General features: G+C 52.9%; 14 protein-coding genes across 14 annotated transcripts; 5 read left to right on the top strand and 9 right to left on the bottom strand.

Moving 5' to 3' along the window:
• Nucleotides 1–85: 85 nt before the first annotated feature.
• Nucleotides 86–1,532, bottom strand: SEPMUDRAFT_149334 (uncharacterized protein). Its single transcript, XM_016905496.1, has 3 exons — nucleotides 1,318–1,532; nucleotides 727–1,249; nucleotides 86–654 (listed from the first exon to the last, which is right to left on the bottom strand). Exons 1-3 carry the CDS (start codon nucleotides 1,521–1,523, stop codon nucleotides 241–243), a joined length of 1,143 nt encoding a protein of 380 aa, XP_016760898.1. The 5' UTR covers nucleotides 1,524–1,532; the 3' UTR covers nucleotides 86–240.
• Nucleotides 1,533–1,821: 289 nt separating this feature from the next.
• SEPMUDRAFT_163826 (uncharacterized protein) lies at nucleotides 1,822–4,698 on the bottom strand (the record flags this gene model as incomplete). The annotated part of the gene is made up of 1 exon (XM_016908084.1): nucleotides 1,822–4,698. One exon carries the CDS (start codon nucleotides 4,696–4,698, stop codon nucleotides 1,822–1,824), a length of 2,877 nt encoding a protein of 958 aa, XP_016760897.1.
• A 313-nt stretch (nucleotides 4,699–5,011) lies between these two features.
• SEPMUDRAFT_149332 (3HCDH_N-domain-containing protein) lies at nucleotides 5,012–6,104 on the top strand. The gene has a single exon (XM_016905495.1). It carries the CDS (start codon nucleotides 5,144–5,146, stop codon nucleotides 6,068–6,070), a length of 927 nt encoding a protein of 308 aa, XP_016760896.1. The 5' UTR covers nucleotides 5,012–5,143; the 3' UTR covers nucleotides 6,071–6,104.
• Nucleotides 6,105–6,258: 154 nt separating this feature from the next.
• On the bottom strand, nucleotides 6,259–6,919 carry SEPMUDRAFT_149331 (uncharacterized protein). The gene has a single exon (XM_016905494.1). It carries the CDS (start codon nucleotides 6,788–6,790, stop codon nucleotides 6,542–6,544), a length of 249 nt encoding a protein of 82 aa, XP_016760895.1. The 5' UTR covers nucleotides 6,791–6,919; the 3' UTR covers nucleotides 6,259–6,541.
• A 427-nt stretch (nucleotides 6,920–7,346) lies between these two features.
• SEPMUDRAFT_149330 (H+/nucleoside cotransporter) lies at nucleotides 7,347–9,613 on the top strand. Its single transcript, XM_016905493.1, has 2 exons — nucleotides 7,347–9,157; nucleotides 9,252–9,613. The coding sequence occupies exons 1-2, from the start codon at nucleotides 7,550–7,552 to the stop codon at nucleotides 9,516–9,518; spliced, it is 1,875 nt and encodes a 624-aa protein (XP_016760894.1). The 5' UTR covers nucleotides 7,347–7,549; the 3' UTR covers nucleotides 9,519–9,613.
• Nucleotides 9,614–9,778: 165 nt separating this feature from the next.
• SEPMUDRAFT_86056 (4-coumarate-CoA ligase 2) lies at nucleotides 9,779–11,678 on the bottom strand (the record flags this gene model as incomplete). The annotated part of the gene is made up of 2 exons (XM_016910402.1): nucleotides 9,779–11,594; nucleotides 11,642–11,678. The coding sequence occupies 2 exons, from the start codon at nucleotides 11,676–11,678 to the stop codon at nucleotides 9,898–9,900; spliced, it is 1,734 nt and encodes a 577-aa protein (XP_016760893.1). The 3' UTR covers nucleotides 9,779–9,897.
• Nucleotides 11,679–12,110: 432 nt separating this feature from the next.
• Nucleotides 12,111–13,366, bottom strand: SEPMUDRAFT_156392 (uncharacterized protein). The gene is made up of 3 exons (XM_016907669.1): nucleotides 12,936–13,366; nucleotides 12,802–12,871; nucleotides 12,111–12,738 (listed from the first exon to the last, which is right to left on the bottom strand). The coding sequence occupies exons 1-3, from the start codon at nucleotides 13,207–13,209 to the stop codon at nucleotides 12,486–12,488; spliced, it is 597 nt and encodes a 198-aa protein (XP_016760892.1). The 5' UTR covers nucleotides 13,210–13,366; the 3' UTR covers nucleotides 12,111–12,485.
• A 2,189-nt stretch (nucleotides 13,367–15,555) lies between these two features.
• SEPMUDRAFT_133419 (uncharacterized protein) lies at nucleotides 15,556–16,312 on the top strand (the record flags this gene model as incomplete). Its single annotated transcript, XM_016902564.1, has 2 exons — nucleotides 15,556–16,127; nucleotides 16,248–16,312. Exons 1-2 carry the CDS (start codon nucleotides 15,854–15,856, stop codon nucleotides 16,310–16,312), a joined length of 339 nt encoding a protein of 112 aa, XP_016760891.1. The 5' UTR covers nucleotides 15,556–15,853.
• Nucleotides 16,313–16,795: 483 nt separating this feature from the next.
• On the bottom strand, nucleotides 16,796–17,366 carry SEPMUDRAFT_117328 (uncharacterized protein; the record flags this gene model as incomplete). The annotated part of the gene is made up of 4 exons (XM_016901326.1): nucleotides 16,796–16,933; nucleotides 17,023–17,101; nucleotides 17,181–17,236; nucleotides 17,313–17,366. 4 exons carry the CDS (start codon nucleotides 17,364–17,366, stop codon nucleotides 16,796–16,798), a joined length of 327 nt encoding a protein of 108 aa, XP_016760890.1.
• Nucleotides 17,367–18,047: 681 nt separating this feature from the next.
• SEPMUDRAFT_44468 (carbohydrate esterase family 12 protein) lies at nucleotides 18,048–19,270 on the top strand (the record flags this gene model as incomplete). The annotated part of the gene is made up of 2 exons (XM_016908932.1): nucleotides 18,048–18,763; nucleotides 18,898–19,270. Coding segments are annotated over 2 exons (1,089 nt in total), but the record flags the coding sequence as incomplete, so codon positions are not given.
• A 1,354-nt stretch (nucleotides 19,271–20,624) lies between these two features.
• On the top strand, nucleotides 20,625–21,809 carry SEPMUDRAFT_66123 (uncharacterized protein; the record flags this gene model as incomplete). The annotated part of the gene is made up of 1 exon (XM_016909741.1): nucleotides 20,625–21,809. The coding sequence occupies one exon, from the start codon at nucleotides 20,625–20,627 to the stop codon at nucleotides 21,807–21,809; it is 1,185 nt and encodes a 394-aa protein (XP_016760888.1).
• A 110-nt stretch (nucleotides 21,810–21,919) lies between these two features.
• On the bottom strand, nucleotides 21,920–22,903 carry SEPMUDRAFT_117325 (uncharacterized protein; the record flags this gene model as incomplete). The annotated part of the gene is made up of 1 exon (XM_016901325.1): nucleotides 21,920–22,903. The coding sequence occupies one exon, from the start codon at nucleotides 22,901–22,903 to the stop codon at nucleotides 21,920–21,922; it is 984 nt and encodes a 327-aa protein (XP_016760887.1).
• A 544-nt stretch (nucleotides 22,904–23,447) lies between these two features.
• SEPMUDRAFT_45057 (uncharacterized protein) lies at nucleotides 23,448–24,005 on the bottom strand (the record flags this gene model as incomplete). Its single annotated transcript, XM_016908947.1, has 1 exon — nucleotides 23,448–24,005. One exon carries the CDS (start codon nucleotides 24,003–24,005, stop codon nucleotides 23,448–23,450), a length of 558 nt encoding a protein of 185 aa, XP_016760886.1.
• A 462-nt stretch (nucleotides 24,006–24,467) lies between these two features.
• SEPMUDRAFT_44504 (uncharacterized protein) lies at nucleotides 24,468–24,909 on the bottom strand (the record flags this gene model as incomplete). Its single annotated transcript, XM_016908934.1, has 2 exons — nucleotides 24,468–24,810; nucleotides 24,884–24,909. Coding segments are annotated over 2 exons (369 nt in total), but the record flags the coding sequence as incomplete, so codon positions are not given.
• Nucleotides 24,910–25,239: the final 330 nt, after the last annotated feature.

Below are 25,239 nucleotides of genomic sequence, written 5' to 3'. Positions count from 1 at the left end.
CCGGGCTGATCCGGAAGTCTTCAGCGCACAGCCAGGATCATGATGGAAGGAAAAAGTCTTCTGTCGTGCGACGTGCGTTACCATGATCTTCATATGAGACATATACTGTGCCGTGTCGCTATATATCTTCGCGAGTGGAGCTGATTCATTAAACCCACAAGTGTGACATGATATCAGTGTAAAACTGGCAGTAGACGATGCAAACGCCGTTGGTCTGGCGCAAGACAAGCCGGCAGATCATCACGAGAAGTATGTCTCCGCTTGGGGTAGATCGAACTCGTCGTGGACATCATCCATCACTCGTGCCTTTGCCGAGAGTTGTCCAGACATCCGCGACTCGTCAGCTCCTCGAGCAAGGTTGCGAGCTTGCGACTTCGTGCTCGGCGCCACTGGAGCAAGACTGCCCAGAGTCGGAAGCGTTGGAGGGAGAACGGGCGCGGGCGCTGGCACCGGCAACGGCAAGGGCTCGGTCCTGAATGCCGCAGCAACCTCTTTGATCTGCAGCATATAAAGCCCTTCGAATTCCGAGTCTGCGACCAGGTGCTCGAGAAACGCTTTGCCCTGCTTAAACACATGCAGCACATGCTTAGTGAACTCGGGACTGGTGCCACCCCCGACGTGCGTAGTGACCCGTACGGGACGACCATCTCTCACCTGTGCACATGGTGCCGTAAGCGACCGCACTGCTGACGGAACCATACTTACCCGGTCATCGACCTGACTTACAGAGAGCACAGCATAACGACCACTGGTTTGCCAGACCTGATGGCTCCCAGCACCGAGCATACAGAAGTCGATATTCTTGAGTCGGATCGCTCTGGGAGGACAAGTGGCAAGCAAGCTATTCACGATAGGACTCAAGTCCAGCGAGCCGAGGCGATGGAAGCGGGTATCTCTTTCTGCAATATACTCTGCTTTGGGGCCATGCGAAGCACATACGGATATACCCAGCAGGGTGGATTTGACTTCAGCCACGAAAGTATTGGTAGCAAACCAGATTGGCAAGCACTCTTGCCGTAGTTGACGAGACGTTCGAGCGAGCGCAGGTGTGGCAAAGCTTCGAAGACGAAGAACGAACGGCTCTTGGAGAGCATCCTCCCAGATGCGAACACGCATTTCAGCGGGCAGGTCGAGCAGTCGGAAGGGTGTCGAATTCGGCTTCCTCAGCTCTTGGCATCGTGTAGGCATTGGTCGCGCTGTGACCTTCTTGGTGCGCTGTAGTCGCCGGAGCTCGTTGAATGTGGCAAGGCTACAGCATGTCTGTCAATCAAAGTCGTGCCGTGCCGTACCGTGCCTTCAAGACAGGCATGAGCTTACGCTGCTTCATCACTCATCGCGTGCATCGCTGGGACCTGCAGTCGTGTTTCCGTTTGGTATGCCTTGATACGCTGCTGACGGCTACGTGTGAACCATTGGTTGTTGTAGTTGCGTGGCGCGATGGCGATAGCACGAGGTGCAGACCTTGCAGCACTCGCAGCGCAGGATGAGCACGTCTGACAGGGAATTGGTTGCGAGCACAGCATGATGTCTCGTGTGATGTCTCGTGCGATGTGATGGAAAGAGACTTGAGTAGGAGGTACCCAGGAGGTAGTGTGACGAACAGTTATCTTCTGCGGGGTGGGTCCGCCAAGGCAAGCACGACCACACGTGACAGCGGCTCGGCTGCTGACACATGGCAAATCACAATAATGGTCAATAACTTTAATCAGCATGTGTCATTGTCAACAATCCCTCTCCCACCACATACAAGGTCTCGCGTTGCGTCAGCAGGACTATTTAGATATAATATTTCCGGCCAAGTGACCCATACTGTGCGTCTCCTTATTTCTGCATAGACCAATCCAGCCAGTGAGTGAAGACAGTGTTCGGAATCTTCGTCTTGGCATCGGTCCTCCATTCATCCAACAAGTCTCCGTACATGCCATTGATCTTCTTCCACGCGCCTGGATCACCAGATAGAAGAATCTTCGCGAGAAATTGAGCAGAGCGACTGCACGCCGCAGCATGGATTCTGCTCCCACCCAGACGCATCTCGTCGAATATACTGGCGAGAACTTGGAATATGTCATCAGCATTTGCGATGGGCAGCGTCTTCTGCTTCTTGCTCGTGTCGAAATATGTTTCCAGGACTTCCATTGCCTTTTGTGCTGTTGGTTGACTTGTTGTGGTGCGAGTGAGGGTAATCAGTGGCAGAAGCAGATCCAGAGCCAGAGGATTGGAGTGCTGCGACTTGACATAGATGGACAAAAGGTCCAACACGCGGTTCTTGAGGTTCACGACGTCTTCCTTGGCATCCTGATTGTCCCGCTTGTTGCTCGAACCTTTCTTACGCTCCTTGAAGATAGTTTCCAGGTGGGGAGTGATGGCCATCATTTGGTCATCGTCCATGTCGGAGCCATGCTCATCGTCATCGGCTTCTTCCACACCAGCGGTGCCTAGAGCATCTGCAAGTTTGCGATCGAATTCTGCTTCCTCGTCCTCGTCGCCTGCCCCGTCGGCCGCTTCTTCATCTGAACTGCTTGATACAGAGTCCTCTCCATCGTCATCAATGGCACCGGAGATGGTGCCATTGACAATCTCAACATCGGAGGCATCTTCTATGTCTTCCATGTCGAGGTCCATACTAGGCTGGTCGTCGTCGTCGTCATCCTCGTCGTCGTCTTCTTCGTCCTCTTCGCCTTTGAAAAGCTCGCGTTTGCCGGCTAAGCTCTCCTTGGGCTCGAGAACGCTGATCATCGACTGCAGCCCGTCCGCAGTAATCTCTGGGGCAAAGGCGGCAAACACTTGTTCAGCCAGCTTGCGGAGCAGCGCTGAAGGCTTAGCCACAAAGCTGAGCAGCAGTTCGACAAGCAATAGTGAAGAATCCTCGCTCTTACTACTTTTGTAATGATCAGTGATGTCTTTGAGAACCTCCACGCTATCGGGTTCCTGCTTGTAGACCTGAAGGATACCGAGGGCAAGCAGAAGCTGTGACGCCTTTGCGACTGTGGCCTTGCTGCCTTTCTTGCTTTCTGCCTTGTTCGCTGCTTTCTTGAGCGCCTTTTGTGCATCCCTAATGGCCTCTGTCGCCGTACCGTTCAAAGTAACTGCGAATGCGCTCTCAATTGTTTCCAGTTTCTCCACTACAACAAGAGGGGCAATAATCGCTTGATCGAGTGGCAAGCTGACGAGATGTCCGAGTGCAGAGAGTAGCCGATCCTGGAATATCGTCCGCGTCGTATCCTGAAGAAGAGGAGAGAGCTTTTCTCCACTGTAAGCTAGGTCGGCCATGTTGCGCAAGGCGCCTTTCAGCCACTGTGACGCCTTCTCTCCTTTCTTGAAAAACTGCTCTGGTTGGCTCCGCCTCGAGCGAATGATCGATAGTAGCGCATCTGCTAGCAGACGGCGCTTCTTCTCAGCATCGCCTGGATCAGAAGGCAATATGTTTGAAGAGCGGCACACATCGTTAATGACCTTCACAACGTGAACAAGGCTCTCAGGGTCTGCTGACGCGAGAAGACTATCCATAGTCTGCCTCGTAAGCTTGTCTAGAGTCGCTGGCGTCACTTCGAGCAGCTTAGAAACGATCTCAGCTGCCGCCGTCGCATCGGCCAGGCCTCGAGCTTTGATAGTGTTCAGTGGCACCGCAGCGGCGGCGAAGAGGGTGCGATCAGACTTGGACCTCTGATCGACAATACAGCGCACGATGTTGCTGTGCACAATGTCTCCAAGGAGTTCTGCAGGAGCGGTCTTGATAGCCTGGCTGAAGATTTGAAGACCAAGAGACTTCCGTTCAGCTGAAGAGTTTGCAGAAAACATCGGCTTTGCGAGGCAGTCTTCCCAGAATGATGAGAGATCTTTGCCATCGTCGGTCTTGTAAAGATGCTGCAGTATGACACTCCAGGCGAAGCTCGGCATAGATTGTCGCGCACCCGATCCCTTCATCTTCTTCTTGCCTTCCCCATTCTGTTGCGGCTGCTCGACCTCTTTACTCTCAACTGCATTTTTGAGTAGAATACGAGTAAGCTCGCCGCGATCCTGCGAGGAGAGTGGGTTGCGATGATGCCACACCTTTTTAGGCAGTTTGACATTCTGGAAGCTGTCCTTGGCTGTCAACCACAATGCCACGCCTTCAGGCGACTTCAATAGGCCCCTCGAATCCAGAGAGGCAATCAAAGGTAGTACCAGGTCCACATTGGCTGGCGTCTTCAAGAACTCCATCAGTATCAGACCGCATTCATTTCTCAGCCACTCTTTCTGCGGAGCCAGTTCAGCGAGAGCATCGAAAACAGAGCTGACCTCTGCCTCTGTGGCATTGCGCAGAACATCGCTCAGCAGGATCGCATGGTATGCATACATGCGCCCCAGCAGGTAGTCCCTCTCCTCCTGCCCACGAGTTGTCTCAGGCGTCAATGCCGAGATTTTGCTTAAAAGTTCTTCGAATGTCAAGAAATTCTGGTCGCCATTTCGTGCAAATCTGAGCACCTCAGCCAGCGCCATGGAGAAACCCAAACGAGCGGCTTTGGCACCACTGCACACGCCGTTTACCAGTCGAGTGACTGCTCTGTCAACACGACTTTTCGAGTCGCCTGCATCTTCAGCCAGATGGCTCAAAAGTTCCTTCGTGGCCTCGATTCTCTGTTCAGATACTTCTTCGCCCAGCTTTCGCAAAATTCCGTTGAGTTCCTTTTGGTCTGCACTGGGCTCCTTGATTCCCATGCGCGGCTTGCGAGCAGGATGCACATTCTCCTCCCCCTGATTATCGTCGTATGGTCGTTTGGTTCCCGCCATGTGGACTTTGAGTGTGAGTTGTGCTTTTAATGCTGATGTGAATTGTGCTATAGAAAACTTTCAACTCTGTATGTACCTGACATTCTACAAAATAAAAGTGGAGACTAGACGGACGATCCCGCACTACAGTAAGCAGGTACAAGGGGGCAACATGTCTATCGCTTCTCGACATCCATCTCCGAGGTTCGACGTACTGCATCAACGATGTCCGTCCATGCACGTTGATCTCAGCGTGAAGAGGCAGAGTAAATTGACTACAGCCTGCGCGACTCGGTAGCATGATATATGTGCATGACTCTAAGCTAAGTAATGCCCCTCTTGTACCTCCTTACTCGCACACTCTTCCTCTGTCCATCATCTCGAACTCCAAAGAATGGCAGCAAAGCCCACCAAAATTGCCGTCATCGGCTCAGGAACCATTGGACTCTCCTTTGCTGCTCTTCACTTGTCGAGGAATACTTCATGTACGGTGGTCATATTCGACAGCAGACCTGACCTGCAGGAATATGTCTCGAATAACATCTCCGGCTACCTCGTCGACACCGACCAGATATCCTGCATCGAGCGGATATCATTCGCCAAAACCATAGAAGAGGCAGTCGAAAAAGCAGATATCGTACAAGAGCAAGGACCTGAGACGGCGGATTTCAAGATTGGCATTTGGCCTGAGATTGAGAAGCATGCACCCAAGGAAGCGCTCTTCTGGTCCAGCACAAGCGGCATTCCTGCAAGCGACCAAAGCAGAGATATGATGGATAAGAGCCGACTCGTTGTCGTGCACCCGTACAATCCGCCTCACATTATGCCACTGCTCGAGGTCGTGCGGTCACCAGCAACATCGGACGACGTCATAGAGCGAACATTGAAGTACTGGCGAGACATCGGAAGGACACCTGTAGAAGTCAAGAAGGAATGTGTTGGGTTTGTCGCAAACCGACTGGCATTTGCGCTGCTGCGGGAAGCAAGTTCGCTGGTTAGTCAGGGTGTAGTGGGCGTGGAAGAGCTTGATGACATTGTCTGCGCCTCGATGGGACCCAGATGGACGGTAGCGGGACCATTCAAATCGTATCATGCTGGTGGCGGGGAAGGGGGATTGAAGAGCTTCATGGAGAAGATTGGAGGGACGATACAGAACTGCTGGGATGCTAGTGATGAAGATATCAGGAAAGGAAACATCAGAGTTGGCGAAAGCTGGCAGGCCGACATATGTAGGCAAGCGGCGGCCGCATATGGCATGGCAGATACTGCTGAGCGTGATCGCAAGACCAAGAATGTCCTCGATGTTGTGCAAAAGCGGTGAAGTACCTTAGTAGAGTAATAATCTATGATGAGAGTCGAAACATACCATATCTTCGGGTCGATCGTTCAGCCGACGTCCTCTCGACTAGTAAGTAGATCCGACGAGTTCCGACGCGAGATGGAATCAATAATTGCACACGGTGCCTATCTGTCCGAATTCAACTTCTACTGGGTCTCCTGTCGCGTCTGGTCAAAAAGTCGGCGTAATCTGGATCCAGGCCAGGTAGATAAACCACCAGGTAGATCAGCCATCTTGGATACACATCCGCCACCGTGTACGTCCCCAGCGGCACCGAGTGAGTAAACAGGAAGGCAGAGGTCAATACAAGCGGCCTCACGCGACGCCACTATCTCTGGAGGAACGACTTACTCGTGTGTCGTGCAGCCGGGCTAGGGATAGCCCCAGCTCTCCTCTCTCAGTTAGCTCTATGGAAGCGACACCGACATCTATCTTCATCGTCCTCCACCGCTATCAAGCGACATCTAGGCTCGCAAGCAGCTGGAAGGAAACATGGTCATGCTGGGTCGGACATCGCCTCTGGATTTCCGGGCTATGATATCCCAGGATGTGAGTTCCCAGGCTATGGAGGCCATGTGCCAGCTCGATGACTAGTGGGTCTTGGATGGGAGCTTTGTACGTGGTTGAGGTGTGGACCATTGGCAGAGAGGACACAGTCAGCAATAAGCAATTACGGTCATTCGAGTGTTGGACTGTGGACATTCAGCCGCGGCATATCATCAAATGCCCATCCGTTTACCATATCGCCACGAGCTGCAGATGGCTGAAATTCGGCACAATCGGCAGGGCTGATGGTCGCAGCACATCGGTAATGGGCGGCATGGCATGTGTGTATAGAGGGCCAGAGGTACCAGGTAGGAGGTAGGTAGAGCATCAGCAACTACAGTCTACAACTGCCTACCTATACCTTACATGTACATACATACAGTATGGTAATGCCATGCCCATGCCTTATACCGGAGGAGGTATACGGTAGACAGTACCAGCATCTTCGCGGTCGAATTGCCCCACTGGAGTGGTATCGGGCAACCCGGTAGACCTTATCGGCTTGGCAGAACGATTGGGGAACTTGCGCCGACGAGAGCGACTCCGCTCGATCCTTCAGCCGGCGTGGCAGCCAAAGAACGAAGGCACTCCAGCTCTTGCCAAGCACACGGCTGCGATGCTACACTGGGCTGGAGAGGTACCTTACCTACCTGACCTACTACCTTACCTTCTAGTGCACGGCGAATGGGATGCGCCCTAGCCCCAATCAGCCGTTCTAGATACTCGACCGGCCCATGATAAGGTCCTCGGTGTCGCATGGCAGATACAGAGGGGTCATGCTCGGGTGGAGTCCATATTTAAGACTACCCACCTGACTGTACCGTCCACTGGACTGGGCTCGCGCGCACGGTACGAATTTCTCGGGAGCACTCATCTCGTTGCCAAGAGACCTTGCGCACCGCTGCCATCACCATCATGGCGCACGCCTCTCAGGACCCGGCCTTAGATCCAGCGCACCAGCATACGCATGGCCACCTCCACCATGGCCACAACGCCCACCAGCAGGGCGACGATGTGCCGGTCTACACCACCGGCACGACCAACGAGCGCAGTACGATCCCCGATCCGAGCCCGCAAGAACACGGCATTAGCCATGGACCGGCATATGGGAGTGAGAAGAAGGGCGACTACAGCGTGGATATCGAGCAAGGAAACGTGATCACACCCGCGAAGTCGATGGAGGCATCGGAGGAGTCTCCCAGCAAAAAGCGATCCTTCTACCGGAGATACCGTCTCTTCATTCACTTTGCCATATGGCTGTTGGCGACGGGCTGGTGGGTTGCGAGTCTCGTCCTTCACCGCAATGACAAGAACTGGGTGGTCCCATTCCTCCTCTGGCTGGCGGTGACCATTCGCATTGTCACCTTGCACACGGGAACATCATTCGTGACGGTGCCCATGCATTGGACATGGAATCAAACTGGCGTACGAGTCAACAATATGATTCCAGAGCGGTTCAGACTGTGGGCTGGTGCCGTAGTCACCGCGGCTACTATCCTCGTGGGCACATTCGCCAGCGCGGAGACGCCGACAAACTCCCACGAGAACCGCGCAATCTCACTCTTTGGCATGGTCGTCCTCATTGCTGGCTTGTACGCCACGTCGAAGAACAGGAGCAAGATCAACTGGCATACCGTCATCTCGGGCTTCCTGATCCAATTCATCATCGCGCTGTTTGTCCTGAGAACTGGCGTCGGTTATGATATCTTCAACTTCATTTCTGGTCTCGCACGATCGTTGCTCGGGTTTGCTGGTGACGGTTTGGCATTCTTGACTTCTGCAGACTGGGTTGATGCCACTCCCTGGTTCCTGGTGACGGTGCTCCCAGCCATCATCTTCTTCGTGTCGCTGGTACAGCTGCTCTACTACGTCGGTCTGATCCAGTGGTTCGTCGGCAAGTTCGCCGTCTTCTTCTTCTGGTCCATGAGAATCTCCGGAGCCGAGGCCGTTGTCGCTGCCGCCACGCCTTTCATTGGACAAGGAGAATCTGCCATGTTGATCAAGCCATTCGTGCCACATTTGACCATGTGCGAGCTGCATCAAGTCATGTGCTCTGGATTCGCCACGATTGCAGGATCTGTCTTGGTGGCATACATTGGCATGGGATTGAACCCACAGGCTCTGATCTCGTCTTGTGTCATGTCCATTCCCGCTTCTCTCGCTGCTTCCAAGATGCGCTATCCCGAGGAAGAAGAGTCTCTGACATCTGGCAAGGTCGTCGTTCCTGACGATGATACGCACAAGGCTGCCAATTCTCTTCATGCGTTCGCCAACGGAGCCTGGCTCGGTCTGAAGATCGCTGCGATGATCTTGACCACGCTGCTCTGCATCATTGCATTCGTCGCGCTCATCAACGGTCTTCTCACCTGGTTCGGTCGCTACCTGAACCTGAATGGCGAATACGATCTCACCATCGAACTGATCCTCGGATATGTCATGTACCCCGTAGCTTTCTTGCTCGGAGTCCCACGAGGTCCAGATCTCGTCAAAGTCGGCCGTCTCATCGGTATCAAGGTTGTCACTGTAAGTTTCCATTTCCCCTAGAAAAATTTCCCCCTTTTTTCAATATGAAAGGAAGGATGAAGAAGAACAAGGAAAACTAACCCCCCTTTTCCAGAACGAATTCGTCGCATTCACCGCCTTGACCAGCGACGCCATGTACGCCGACCTCGCCCCCCGTTCCCGACTGATCGCAACATATGCTCTCTGTGGTTTCGGCAACATTGGATCGCTGGGCACACAAATTGGTGTCTTGTCGCAAATTGCCCCTGGTCGGTCGGGTGATGTTTCCCGATTGGCCATCAGTGCCTTGATCACGGGTGTCTTGGCGACATTGTCTTCTGCATCGATTGCTGGTTTGGTGATTCAGCATGAGCTCGTATAAGATACATACATGTACCTTGGTGTCAACTGTACCTACCTTGTTGGATATCAATCATATATCATGTATTACTTTATGAATATCATGTATAGTCACGTGATTGACGATGAATATTATGAAATGTGCTCACATGCAATGTCGCACCTCAGCTCACTAGGTTCTTTTCCGTTTTGTTGTGAGGTGTACCGTGTATAAATGTTGCAGATGTCGAAAGTCGCGGGCTGTGCTAAACTATATAGTCGCGAGCTGTGGAATGTGTGTGTGACATTCCATTTACCGCGCGCTACATTACCTTACATTACCTGGTAGGTACCTACATCCATACACAACATCACATCATATCCCAACATAAGGTCTCAAGACTGGCCATTCCATCAACACATCACGCCAACCTCGCCCTCTCCTCCCTCACCACCACCGACCCTCTTATCCCTTCCTTCTTCTTCTTCTTCTCCAAATCTCTCAACACCCTCCTCAAAATCTTCCCCGAAGCCGATTTGGGGATAATTTCCACGAATTCGATTTCCTTGATAGCCTTGTATCGGACTTTATTCTCTCTGACATACTGCAATAATTCCCTTCCGAGCTCTTGTAAGGAGGAGGGATTTTGAGTATTATTATTACTATTGTTATGATTATTACTATTGCTGCGAGGTACGATATACGCCTTGGGGACTTCTCCGGCATAATCGTCGGGAATGCCCAAGACAGCGACGTCTTCGACGCCAGCGTGGCCGAGTAAGAGGTCCTCGAGCTCGGCAGGGGCGACGCCAATGCCTTTGACTTTGATGAGTTCTTTGATGCGGTCGACGATGGTGAGGAGGCCATGGGCGTCGATTTGGCCCTGGTCTCCCGTGTGGAGGTAGCCTTGGTCGTCAAAAGTTTCTTTGGTGGCTTGTTCGTTGTTCAGGTAGCCCATGACGATTTGAGGGCCTTTGGCACAGATTTCTCCGGGCTCGTTGATATCGCATTCGGTGCCGTCTTCTTTGAGAATTTTCACCGTGGTGCTCGCGCAGATGGTGCCGACTGTGTGGGCGTATTGGAAATCGTAGTATTGAGGAGGGTGGGCGGTGATGCAGGAACAGCTTTCGGTCATGCCGTAGCCTTGCTTGAAACCTGCGTGGGGGAATTGTTTCTTCAATAAGACGAGTATCTCTTCGCTGAGAGGTGCTGCACCGGAAGAGAAGCGTTGGATACAGCTCAGGTCGTACTTTTTGACGATAGGGTCGCGAACCATTCTGATCAGAATCGGAGGCACCAATAACAGCTCGGGAATTTGGTACTCGGTCACGGTGTCCAGCATGGCTTTCATGGTGAATGCAGGTAGGAAGTACACCTCTGCGTTGATGAGCAGCGGTAAATGTAATACATGAACAAGCCCCGTGATATGGAAAGAAGGCAGCACGGCCAACACACGCTTATGGTCACTCGGTGTAATGGCCATGACTTGGAGACACTGGGCGATGACATTCTGGTGTGCAATCATGACACTTTTCGGCAGGCCTGTGGTTCCCGACGAGAAGGACAGGAATCCGCAAACATCGAAATTCGTCTTTCCCGCAGGAATCCTCGAGTACGGCACGGGGTTTCCCAGCTCTCTGCCTTCTTGGATTAACGTCTTGATGTTCTTGAAGCCATCGAGCTCGCCCTCCAGCAAGATAATATTCTCCATGGGCACTCCTGCAGTTTTCGCACTCTTGATAGCCACTTCCATACTATCTTTGTGGGTCATCAAGAACTTGGCGTTGGCTTTTTGCAGAGCATATGTCATTTCCTCCTCATTGTATCCCGGACTGGCTCCACTCACTCTGCCACCCACGCGAAGAGTCGCGTGCATGGCAACCGGGTACCAGATGGTGTTTGCCGAGAAGAGCGATACTGTCTCGCCCTCTTGCAAGCCGTACCGCTTCACCAATGCCGTCGACAAGTCTGTGGCCGCGTCCTTCACATCCTGCCAGCTCAGCCTCTCTTTCGTGATGGCGTCGGTGAAACCGCATTGCTGCTCCGGGGGAAAGCGGAGAAGGGGGGAGTATGTAGGACTTTCGAAGAGCCACTCCCAGATGGTGATGTCGCGAGGAACTAAGTCAATCAGCCTGGCGCTTCGCCTCGGTCGTTGATGTACACACGGAGAATGTCCTGCTGTAAGCTGGGAAAGACGGGCATGTTGAAACAGAGCGATGGAGAGAGAAGAGGGAAAGAGGGAAAGAGATGATCCGTGGTGTTATGGATGCTCTGTTGGTAAGAACCGGATAGAAGATGAGGGAATACTGACCGGCCCTACTCTTCTACATGTCGTCGACCGATGCTGGCATCCCACCGATCGTGACCCTCGGATGTGGTTGTGAGCTCTCTCACGCCTGCGCTCCACGACACTGTTATCCCCGCACGACGCACGAGCCACCGTGTTCCCGTGCAGTAAGCCCCACAGTACCACGGGAGAGGTACCTGGGACCATTATTACAGCTGGAACTCCTGGAATCGTGTCGCAGCTGGGGTTCTTGCACTGCATGTGCCATGTGGCAGTTTCAGAAGTAACCGTGGAGAGAGAGAGCGAGAGAGAGCGAGAGAGAGCAACAGAGTCTGAAGAAGTGAAATGTGGGTTCAAAATCGTCTTCTAGTGTTGGGTCATTAGATACAAATATGGTGTCGTAGCATCAAAAGTCCACGTGTGAATGATATGTGTAAGCAGCTATATGCAATTCCAGACAAACGCCCCAATCACAAGTCGATAACAACACCCAGCATTACCGCTGTAATCGGCCGATCATGATTAGATGACAAAGGTGCGTCATGTTGATAGCAACTGGTAGTCCAAAAAATGCTTGCCCCTTTTCGTGCGGTTCGTCGCGAGAGCCTCAGAGAAGCCTGGCTACCGAAATGATGCACGGCTCTGCATGTACCTGCCGTTTGCACATTACGAACATGCTCGCTATACGACCACTCCGGTCTCGCCAGCTCGGGAGTGATCGCTTAGAGAGCAGCGATGAAACCAGCAGCAGCCAAGACACCGGCAACACCGAAGGATGCCTTGTTGGCAGCACCAGTGTATCCCGGAGGAGAGATAGGGCTGGTGCCAGCCGGAGGAGTGTAGGCACCGGTTCCGGTTGGAGGTGGTGCCGGCATCGACGTGTTGGCAGATGGGTAGTAAGGAACTGGTGGTGGCATGACTGGGGTGGTCGGAGTCTCCGTTGGCATTGGTGGTGGCATTGGAGTAGGAGTCGAGCTACAGCACACAGTTAGCATGGACATTCGAGCGGAGGCGACTCTACACATGTGCTGTTTGTACCATGTGGAACATTCGGTGACTACTGACGAGTACACTGGCATGGTCAGGGTGCATGGGCAGTTGGTGATGGCTAGAAAATCGGAACAATCAGTCTTTGCCACGTCTCGGGTATTTTCTTTCTCGAATAAACTCACTGAGCGTGGTGGCCTCGGTCACAGTGTAGGTCACACCGTTGTGAGTGATGGCAGTTGGCTCTGGGCAGTACGTGGCGTAGCTGGTCACCACCTGGGTGGTCATGACGGGAGGCATGGAGGTGGAGGCGTTCATGGGGGGACCGTAAGTGGGAGGGTGCATTGGAGCGACAGGTGGGCCGTATGATGGTGGTGGTGGTGGTCCATACGACGGAGGCGCCTCAGAGGCCGAGACGACGGCGGCGGCGAGGCCCAAAGCAGCGACAGCGAAGTGCATCTTGACGGTGAGGCGGTCGGGAAGACGGGTATCCTTTGTTCTTGCGTGGGTGATAACGAGTGAATACGGTCGAGACCGGAGTGGAGGGTGTTGTCTGCGAAGAAGCGAAGGTGAGATGGAGGTGAGTGAGGAAGGGGAGAGTCGAGATGAAGCGTCGTGCGGGAGAAGACGATGATAATGGGTGGGCGGCCGGCAGTCAGACTTAATAAGGCGACAGGCTCCGGCCGGTGGAAAGGCTTGGGGGGGGGCTTGGGGCCCGGTGTGCGTGCTGAGTGTGCTCATTCGCGCTTGCCCAATGACGGCTCGCGCCTACCGGGCTTGTAGTGCCCAGACGACGCTAAGGCCGGGAGTACCTTGCAGAGAGCATGAACGACGGACGGGGGGGGGGGGGGGGGGGAGTTTCAACCTTTTCCAGCAGTGAGTGGAGCCTGTGGAGAAGTGCGTGCCTGCCTGACTGGATCATCCGAGATTCTGTGAGTGTACCTTAGTGTTTGCCAGTGGCAGTTGCGACTCGCGAGATGGTGTCGAGGGGGGGGGGAGCTGTGAGGGGACCTGAGGAGCATCGCTAACACTGCTGTCTGCTGAACACTCTCGGCTGTTGCCGTTGCCTGTGCCCGTGCTTGTGCCTGTGCCTGTCTGCCTCTGGCTCTGGCTAATGTATCTGCACTCTGGCTATCTGCAAGCAGGTGCCTCTCCTCCCCGTCGTCCTCATCAAGCTTCACAATGCTCGTGCCCTGCCTGGCCTGGCCTGGCCTTGTCTTGCCTTGCCTGACCCCTAAGATACTCTCCAGGAGTTCGCGTACAGTATACTGAGAGGTGTACACAATGATTGTATACAGTGATTGTACATCACCTGCTCGACAGCCGATCCTTGCGCTGGGAGCAGGGCAGAGCTCTCAACACATCGGCCTTCTCACTGCGACGGCATCGCTCTTCCGCCACCCTGCGCCCCGTTCCATATTTATTATTATTGTTGTTGTTATTATTTTCATCAGTATGACAGTATTACAGTTCTGAGTTGACTGTTGCTGCTCTTGCAATTCAAGAATGCCCGCGATCGTAATACTTCTTACTGTCTTCTCGTCTCAGCCAGGCCATCTCTCTCCGGGCCTGCCCCTGTTCGCGACATCTTTCTGGTCATTAAGGTATACAGCGGCTCTCGCTGTCTGGAACCACCTTCTGGACTCCCTAAAGGTTGTCGCGATCGAGTAGTTGCCTGTAATCAACAGACAGAACATGTTGAACTGGTTAGTGGTCACGTGTTGCCACTGCTCTTGCCTGTTGTTGAGCCTCCAAAGGTTTGTGACTTGTGACTTGAAGAGGCAGGAGGCATGAAGTCGGAAATTAGGGTGCGTTAGACAAGCGGCTAGACCAGAACGGGACTCGCCCCACACAGAGTTCTTCCACGTGCCACAGCCAGGTGGATCCCAACTTTCACAACCAACTTTCACAAAGCACCTATGTACAATTGTACATGTACCTGACCTAATAAGTTATCTCGTGTCACCGTCTGTAGTAAGATTCGTGACCTCTCACCACCTTTGGATGTCTAGTCGTCGTCATCACCGTCGTCGTCACCACCATCACCATCACCACCATCACCACCATCACCACCATCATCATCATCATCATCATCAACACCAATCATCATCCATCTAACATTACCACACACGCGACACGCACTCACGCGCAACCCAAGAATAAGCTGTCACACAACTGCGCTGCAGCAAAATATAGCCGCTCTCAAGGTTACGACACGCGAGCTTATCTCCCTCAGACGCTGAGACGACACTCTAGGCCGACAGGCATGAGCATGTCCTCAACACTTGCGGCTCCTGCGGATCGAAAGCAATGACAGGAGGCTCCGACGCGCGGCTGTTGGCTGCAACTGGAAGTCCCCTTGTCATCCAATAAACCCTCGCAGCCCATGCCCTGATCAGGACCGGGGCGGCGACATGAAAAGCCCAGTCTGCGGAAATACAAGAGTCCGCACACCCCATCACTCCTATGGTCTGGACTTCGAATGGCAACGACCGCTTTCCATGCAGCCATCATGTCTCGCGTCTAGATCTCGAAGCGAATTGTTATCATCCATCCTTTGAGGCTCTCGACGCCTCTCCTTCGGCTGTAACGAGAACCAAATGCGCGCCCAGCGTGCATCTTCGAGCCAGTCAGAGAATATGCTCCTCGATGCAACAGGTGGCGAGATATCTGTCATGCTTTCGACTCATTGCCTTGAGGCTCGTAGACATGGAACACAGAGAAACTAAATTTTCAGTTTCCATGACAACATACAACATCCAACTCGCAAATCTTGTGCATGGGCGACATAGTTTGTGAGGACTTGTCTCGTCAACAGCAACGTCGATGACTTCAGCCTGCTGAAACGACTGCTCTGTGACACTACCTAGTACTGTGGCTCTGTGCGCACTTGCGATACCATGTGCCATCATCGCTCAGACTCCGTGCTCTCGGAAGGAATGCCCGAGGCAGGAATACCGAGGAAGAATGAACGTTGCTGTTCTATTGGCTTGTCCGAGACGCTGGCTTCAAACAGACAGTGCTATACAGCCTATACTGCTGCAGCCTCCTTGTCAGACTTTTCTTTTCTGGCCATCTGCAGCTGGTATGGGATACCTGAGGCATGCCCACAGTCGAAACGACGCCACTTGCAGACTTGATAATGCCTTCACGGAAGCTGTTTCTCGAGAGCAGCCTTGCAAGGCAGAATAGAGACTCGTCAGTCGCGGATTCTCTCGATGTCTATACCGCGGAGTGCAGGGCTCCGGAGAAGCCTGTCGTCTTCTACAACGTTACTTCAAAGACTATGGTAGAACCGATAGGCGCCATGACTGTCGCTCCTCTGTCATCACTACTGACCGCTACGCGTTACATCTGCAGACGCAGTCGCCTCGCCTGTAAGTCAGGAGCTTCTGTAGTACGATTGTGTTCGAGTTAGAATTGGAATTGGCCCTTTGACCATGACGCCATACAAACACATAAATGCCACGATGGAGGAGGTTACTAATGCATGCAAGGGTCATGTAAACAGCTGTCAGCGATGGTCACGATGCGCGAGCGTACTTCGATGCGAGAAATCTGACGTTTCGGTCTCACTAGCTTAATCGAAGTCTCTAAGAACTTACAGTATGCGAATGCTGCCGAATAACATGTCCACGCGATTTGGATCATCGAGCCGAAATAGCCAACAATGTGCTGCGCTTCAATTCCGTGGACCTCCTCCAACTGAAAACTTACAAAGCTGGCCGAGAGCTATGGGGACTCCTCTTCCGACGTCAGCTGCAGACTTTTTCATGGGACTCTTTCCACGTGGTTGACGATTGGGCGTTCTTACTTCTGGTTCGCCGATAGATGCCTAATAAGGTAGCCCTCTGCTCATGGACCCACCGGAACACAGAGGTAGATACCTTAGTAAAGATGGCACGGTGCTGTGGCTGAGCAATTGAGGCAACATTCTGATTAGGCATCTACGCATATTCGATACAGCGAGATGCACGGTCCAGGAGGGAATGACTGGCGGAGTGGGGCATGCAGTTCGAGAAGGCTGATGACAGTAGGAAACTCGCTATTTGTTTTCATACATGTCAGCCTCCGCAAGAAAAGACACTCTCGGATAATGATGTACTTCGCCGTCCCGAGGAATGGTCCGAATGGAGTATCTTTCGGTAAGCTTCAACTCTCTGGCGATGACGGCAGCTGAGCCCTAATGTAGTGTCAGTCTTGCTATAGCAAAGGTTATGATGTTATGACTCCCTGTTTTATGCTCCATCAAGACAACATTCTTCAGCAAACCTGCCACGTGTCCCAGATGTCGTCCGAGATGACAGTACGCAAGAGAATGGCATGGTTGGGGCAAGATGCTAGCAGAGGGCTACACGTCTTGTCAGCCAGTGTCATATAGGGACAACAGCTCAGGACCAACATCTAACACAAGGAAGTCAGTAACTTACTTGACGACTACCCCGGGGCGCATCAGACCAAAAATGTTGTTGGTTCGCTTCGCCACCTAGCGGAGGCTCGTTTGCACCACACGCCATGGACTATTGGACTGACCGACTCCCACGTGGTGAATGCTAGGTGACTATGGCCCAGCGATTCCTGCGCATCTGCATGTTGACCTCGAAATACGAAGCCATGATCACCGATCTCTTGCTAATGCCTCTATCGCTTCAAAAGCTTCGATTTCTGTTATGTGAAAGCTTTGCAGCACATCTATGGGCGGCTGCACACGTGCCAAAACAGTAGGCGTCTATAGATCAGTGACCCTCAGCACTGCCCTTGTGTCGATACGACTGTTCGATGAATGGATGGCAATCGGACCACAGGGTGCTACAGTTCGCGTTACTCTGCACTTTCGAAGTTGCGATCACGAGCCGAGGACAAGTTGCCCCAGTACAGTACGGGTGAACAGCATATAAGGAAGCGCTGTTGTCCACTGACTCTGGATCTACGAAGCATTCTGTCCAACACTCAACTCTGCGCAGGAGCATCACTACCTACATGTAATTACTTCAGCAGAATCTAAAGCAAAGCAATACACTTACTGAGAGGTACCATTTGCCGAGACCACCATGCGCGTCTACAAGATCGTCGGGTGCCTTCTGGCAGCACTCACAGGAGCCATGGCAGCACCAATGGCCATGGCCGCACCAGAGGACATGCTCACGACAAACAACGCCAAGGAGCCAAACACAAAACACATGGGCAGCAAGGAGATGACGAAAAAACCTGCCACGGGAATGCCAAACTCTCCAACAACTGGCAACGGCAAACCTCCCGTGGGGGCTCCCATTCTCTACCTCGTTGGCGACAGTACCATGGCAGCTACGGCAGTGGCAGACGAGAGTCTACCTGCTTCTGGATCCAACGAAGGCAACCCTTCCAGCGTTGAGGACTCCGCTGAGGAGCAAGTCAGTCTACGTAAACGTGATGAAGACGACACTGGCAAATCTGCTGGAACCAATAATGGCGAGCCTGGTGGAACGAATAACGGCGAGCCTGCTGGAACCAAGAATGGTCAGCCTGCTGGAACGAATAATGGCAAGCCTGTTGGAACGAATAATGGCAAGCCTGCTGGAACCAAGAATGGTCAGCCTGCTGGAACCAATAATGGCAAGCCTGCTGGAAGCAAGAACGGCGAGCCTGCTGGAACCAATAATGGTAAGCCTGCTGGAACCCACAAGCCCGCTGGAACCAATAATGGCGAGCCTGCTGGAAACAATAACGGCAAACCGAAGACAGGCAATAATCACAAGGTACCAGTCAAGCTCGAACGTCAAGGCTGGGGCTCAGCCTTGCCCGAATTCATGAAGATACAAATCGTCAATCTTGCCATCTCCGGCAGATCAGCGAGATCGTACACCAATGAGAACCGATTCAAGACACTCGCGACCAAGGTCAAAAAGGGAGACTACGTCGTCATTCAATTCGGACACAATGATGTTGGCACGCCTAAAAGCAAGATCGACAATGGACGTGCAGCTTGTCCGCCCGTCAATAACAAATATAGTACGACTTGCAAGACCACTTTCCAGTAAGTTGGGGGTTTTTTTTTTCTCTTTTTTCCATATGTGCTAATCAACCGAATCTCACAAATTTGGTTGAAAAGCGCAAAGTAGTAGTACCTAGGTAGAATTTAGAAAGCTAACGCCCAACGATAAACAACAGTGGCAAACCCGAAACAGTCCTAACATACTACACCTACCTGGTCCAAGCCGCAAAGCTCCTCAAAAGCAAAGGCGCCAATGTCATCATTCTCTCCCCAACGCCCAATAACCCCTTCGCCAGCGGAACCTACAAATTCAAAGCAAACATTTTCGCCAAATATGCCGCAGACGCCGCCAAAGCCGCCGACGTGACCTTCATCGACCACGGCAATGTGACGTCTGCGCTATTTCAGAATATGACCGCCAAAGTCGTCGACTCGTACTATCAGGGTGCGACGCACTTCACCCCGGCGGGAGCGAGGGTTATCGCGCATGAATTCGTTGAGGCGTTGGAGTCGTCGGAAAGTACGTTGAAGAAGTATGTTACTTCGGATGTTGAAGCGGGACATGGGAATCAGTGGAAGGGTAGTTCGGGAAATGATCCGGAAACGGGAACTGGAACTGGAACTGGCACTGGCACTACTGGAGGAGGTACTGAGAAGGGCAGTACGGGAACCGGCGGAAGTGGAGGAGGCAGCGGGAAGAGTGGTACTGGAGGAAGCGGAAAGGGCAGTAGCGGTAGCGGTAGCGGTAGCGGTAGCACTGGCAGCAAAGGGGGCAGCGAAGGAGGTACTGGAACGGGCAGTGTCAATGGTGGTAGTACTGGAGGGGGCGAGAAGGGCAGTACTGAGAAGGGCAGTACTGAAAGGGGCAGTGGCACTGGCACTGGCACTGGAGGAGGCGAGAAGGGCAGTACTGGAAAGGGCAGTGGCAGTGGTGGTAGTACTGGAGGAGGCGAGAAGGGCAGTACTGAAAAGGGCAGTGGCAGTGGCAGTGGAGGAGGTGAGAAGGGCAGTACTGGAAAGGGCAGTGGCAGTGGCAGTGGCACTGGAGGAGGCAGTGGTACTGGAGGAGGCGAAAAGGGCAGTGGAGGAGGCGAAAAGGGCAGTACTGAAAAGGGCAATGGCAGTGGTGGTAGTACTGGAGGAGGCAGCGGAGGAAGCAGCGGGAAGGGCGGTATCGAAGGAGGCGAGAAGGGCAGTGGCAGTGGCAGTGGCAGTGGTACTGGAGGAGGCAGCGGTACTGGAGGAGGCAGCGGTACTGGAGGAGGCAGCGGAGGAGGACACGGTGGAGGAGGCAACTGAACTGGGACTACCCCTGGCACCGAAACTGGAAACGATGGTGCCACTTAACTCATCCGACGACATGTTCCTTTCCTTGTGATCTTTGCAGAACTTCGTTACGATATTCCGATTTGATTGGCATGATAACGATATAACGGCCTTTGGCACACGTGCGAGTATGAGAAACGATACCTTGATAGTTCCAAAAGCAGATTGTTCCCTTTACACTTGTGCAAATTCCCTTCCATTAGCAATGTATGTCTTTCGTTTCATCGAGTCTCAGAGCATTATAATCGGGGCGCATACTAACAGCGATATATACATAGCAGATCTATTTTTATCGGATGGCCCGAACTGGCAATGTTTAGTGGCCTTAGAGACTCCACGTACTGTCTACCTTATCTATCAATGTTTTTGTAATCCGTCGGCACGTTGACTTCCACAAGTTGATCTGCATACCTACCTTACCTTATGGACATATACTCTCCTTAGGAAGCGGAGAGGGAGGTCGGCGACTGCCAGCCGAGGATTGCCGAGCTCCACTTAAATCGAGACACTTCACTTACTTCCTAAGAGAAGATGACCTTGTACAACCTGTAGTACAAAACCCACCTCCGTAGCAATTATGAAGATCGACAAAATCTACGTCTACCCCGTCAAAGCGCTGCGAGCGGCCGAGCTCGAAGAAGTCCAAGTGACAAAACATGGCTTTCCCCACGACAGGCGATTCATGATGTTGCACGTACAACAAGACGCCAACAACAACAACACCACGACATACAAGAACATCGCAGTCGCACATTATCCCCAAAGCGTGTTCTTCTTCCCGACCATCAACTCCGCCGCAGGAATCCTCACCGTCACCTACAAGCCTCCAAACAGCCTCTCCAAGTCTGTGGACTTTCCTCTGGCGCCACATACGGATGATCTCGAAGTGGTTGAAGTGACGATGCATGGCTCTCCGACCCCCGCATACAAAATGCCACAGGAATACAACGACTGGTTTTCAGCTTGCTATGGATTCGATGTGATTCTCGTCTATCTCGGTCCTCACTATCGTCCTGTGCTCATGTCGACAAGTCCTAATGTGCTTCGACCATTCAGCAAGAACGATGACAATAATAATAATAATAGTAGCAAGAGCAAGAGCAACAACGGCTGGCTCTCCTCTCTCACATCATCCCTGACTCCTTCCTTCCTCACCGCCGACAGCAGCTCAAAATCAACAAAAGACGAACAACTCCTCACCTTCAACGACTGCGCTCCCTACCTCATCGCCTCAACCAAATCCATGGAAGACGTAACCTCTCGCCTCCCGGCCTCGGAAGCTTCTCATCTCGACATTATCAAGTTTCGACCCAACATCATCATCTCCGGTGCGTCAGAGGCGTGGGAAGAAGATTTTTGGTCGCAACTCGCTATTCATTCTTCCTCTTCCTCTTCCGCAGCAACGTCAGCGGATACACCATCAACGACGACAACGACATTAATCGAATGTATCCACAACTGCGGAAGATGTAAAAGTATCAATATTGATTATACGACGGGAGCCCCCGGCACGACGGAGAGTGGACAGTTGTTGAAGAAGTTGCAGAGGGATCGACGAGTGGATGCGGGAGTCAAGTATAGTCCCATTTTTGGACGGTATGCGTTCTTGCACGAGGGCAGTGAGGGCCATGTCATCCGACGGGGTGACGAGGCGGAAGTGAGTAGGAGGAATGTGGAGAGGACCACTTTTGGTAAGTTCCTTTTTATTTCCTTTTTTCTTTTCGATTGGTGCTTTCTTGCTTGTTTTCTCTCGTATCTATAATATGAGCTGGGTGGGGTATCTAAGCTAATGCAAATTTTCTTGAAACAGATTGGGAAGGTCTCAGTACCTTGTCATCGTCATGAAAGTAGTAGTAGTAGTGGTCTCTCCGTCTATATGTCAATTCCAAATTCGTCGAATCGTTCACCTGCCGGGGAGAAGCTCGGCCATTCGTGCTCGCTGTGTCGCGGTTGTGTGTTGGATGGTGATTTCGCCTCTGGTCTCTTCCCTGCCTTCTTTGGTGTCTCCCATACTTCTCTCACGCTTTCCAGCAGATGCTGAGCAGAGCCAATCTCGTGTAGCAGAAGTGGCATTCTGTCGCGTTGTGTCTTGATCAGCACCAGAAGTTCTTCAATGGCTTCGAGACTGATTTGTAGCTTGCGCATCGTGCTGCCGAGGACTTCCCATCCCAGTGGTAGTCGTGACTCGTGAGGTCCAGTCCTATCAGGCGGTGCGCAGGTCTTGATTGCCGCAAGCGCTGTGTTGAAGCGCTGTACAACGCCGTCATATGTAATCACATCTGAGCCTGATCGAGCAGCTGCGTCGATGCCGCCGGACAACGTCGAATTTTGCTCCGAACGACCGCTCCAGCTCAGTCTGATCGTCCACAGCGAATTCACATAGGCAGCTGGCAACCAGCTCAGAAGTTGCCGCGTCTGCATTTCGAACGATGCCTCAATACTACGGCACTCTTGATTCGCGCAGACGAGCGCCGCATGCATCGCGCGTGCAGCTTGTGAAAATGAGGTCGCGTGAGTCTGTAGATGTGCGCGGAGTGCGGGATGCGGGTATCCCGCTCGATGGTGTCGTGGTCGAACATAGCCAGCTGAGTGGGCTCTGCCTGCTTCGTCATAATCCTCCAATTCTTCAATTCTAGAGGTACCCATGGGATCTTGGTTGTAATATTGACCTCGCATAATGTCTGCAAAGCTCGCGTCTTGACGCGCAAGGAAGTCGAAGGGGTCTTGTACGTGCTGTGGTCGACGACGGGCCCAGCCGCGTGGTGACGGATGAGTGCTTTCTTCGGGAGTACTGCGAGAGGGCGTGGTCATGTTCATAGCATTGAACAATGCGTCAATGTTCAGGAATGGATCCATGGTAAATGGTGTCTGGTTCTCTTTCACTCAGTTCGAGTGCCTCTGTGAGAGTTTGCTCGCATTTCAAATGTGCCGTGCGCACGTCACTTGATTGAGAGCTCGCGCAACAGCTGCCGTGCAACGCAGTCATCGCAACGTGTCAGGTCTTGAAGCGATGGTTGGTGTCGCACCCGCTCACGCACACACGGGAGAGCAAACTCAATGGTGGGAGGCATTAGTCGAGGCGGTAGGTATGGAGGCCAAGCTACCGATCACTCAGTGAGCGCTGATTTCGACTGATCTCTTCGACCGGCGGAAATTCGATACATCTGCCTTGGCAATGTGACTTGTGCTCATACTTGTCAGCAGACATTCGCGACGCAAGTTGCGGTGAACCTACCGAGCTTATCCCCACTGAGGTCCACTCGCTGCGCACGAAGGCAGTGCTCTCTATCCACAATGTCAGCCAGCACTCATAGGATAGTAGCACGGCACTGACTGACCTCCGTTTCACTCCTTGGTTTGGGCTCGCAGGTCAGGTTTAGATTCCAGATCTGTGATATGATCATCTTGATCCAGTCGAGGTAGACTCTACTCTCCTCATATACTGGCTCGAACTTGGCAGTTGCGGCCCAGCATGCCAGATACCTTCTTGTCGTGGATTTCGTGAAAGCAATGTGAAAGCAGACTGGCGAATTGTGGGGTTACGGCATCGCGATATGGCCATCCACAATGGGTCCGTGACCCACAATGAGAACGACAGGTATGGTGTACCTGAGTTCGGCCCAGATAGCGTAGGCAGTGGTGGGCACGAGAATGATGCCAGGACTTCTCGCGCCAGGTCCACGATAGCTCGGAACTCTGCTTCGTATGCATCGTAGGCAACAGGGCCTGCGGACTGATCGACTGATGCCAGCATGGTGCCCACGAGGTGGTTTGCCTTGAGCACCATCGCACGCTTGAGATCCATGTTCGACATGAAATCTCGCTGATCCGACAAGAATGCCGTGAATGCCTGCTCCCACTGTGAGAACCACGGAGCGTAGCGGAGATACTTCTCGGCCATTGTCACAGCAATATGGTCTCGCGGTGCAGTAGGATGGAAGCCTTGCATAAACCGCATCACACTATTCAAAGCGGTGTGGAGCGTGTTGTGCGCATGTTCCAGGCTGAATATGTAGCCGATGGGTGGTAGTGGATGCGTCTGGCCGGATGTGTCAATTTCGGGTCGTCTGCCTTTGTCGAGCAGGGCTGTCGCTTGCACTTCCAGACGTTCCACCAAGGGTCGCATCTGCTCGATATCATCTTCCTCGCTGGGAGACATAGTAGTGATGGCTGCACGGCCGGTCGCTTGGAGCAAACGCCGCCCTTGCAGTGCGTGGTTGACGGCACTGTCACAGCGCCCCTGCATTGCTTCGAAGCAGGTGAAAAGCACGCATGTGGTCAAGGCTAATCGTGAGCTCGGTATGCGACGCCTGGCTGGGTCGTAGTCGTGGCCGTCGTCGGCGGTCAAGCAAGCGATGGCTTTGTTGCATTGATTCAACGCAAACTCCATCGCCTTGGCTTTCTGTTTGTCATCTGCGAAGGCCCGCTGCATGATGCATTCGTGCAGAGCTCCGATAGCTGTGATCGCATGCCGGATTGCGGGTTCATGATAGGAGGTTTGAATGACCATGCGTTGCCAGAAAGCAGAGTCGAAGAAGCCAGCCATCTGGGGCGCGCTGAAATTGACGAAGAAGTTGAGACAGTGTCGCTCACGCCAACTCCGCCGCCACTTCATGTCTGGCCGGAAGACCGTCAATGATTCGGGATGGAAGAGGGCATTGTCGTCGTCCTCTCCAGATCGCGTCCCTGCATTCAACGCCCAATCGTCCGACATTGCGCGCTTACATCCCGGGTTGCTTGGATCGCATTTGAGACCTTTCATTCTGAAAAGTGTTAGAGCTCAGGAGTCAAGACACACACACATACACACACAGACATTTCTCGCAATTCACCTACAAGCAGGGAATGCAGCCCGTCTGCATCTTCGTACGCGGTATCTCTTCCACTCCATCCTCCGAATTGTCCAGGGTCGCGCTCGTGCCTACATTGCGCGAAGAAGAGGCGCCGAACGGAGTGGTCATGTTGAGAGTTGGCAGCGACTCCAGATCACGGTCCCAACTCACGTCCGATGTCGCATCTTGTCTTGGAGACGCCGCTTCCACCCAACGCCTCTTGCGACTGCCATTCGCCCCATTCCCGCTGATTCCACTGTTGCCATGCTGCCCATAGTCACTGGTGTACGTTGGTGGTAGTGGTGGTAGTGGTGGTGGTGGTGATGTTGATGACGGTTGCGGTGAAGGGCGCCACTCCAG

Source organism: Sphaerulina musiva (genome assembly GCF_000320565.1).
Source record: "Sphaerulina musiva SO2202 unplaced genomic scaffold SEPMUscaffold_5, whole genome shotgun sequence".
Classification (NCBI taxonomy): Eukaryota; Fungi; Ascomycota; class Dothideomycetes; order Mycosphaerellales; family Mycosphaerellaceae; genus Sphaerulina; species Sphaerulina musiva.
Note: the sequence above shows the minus strand (reverse complement) of the source record. Positions and strands in the feature narration are given on the sequence as shown.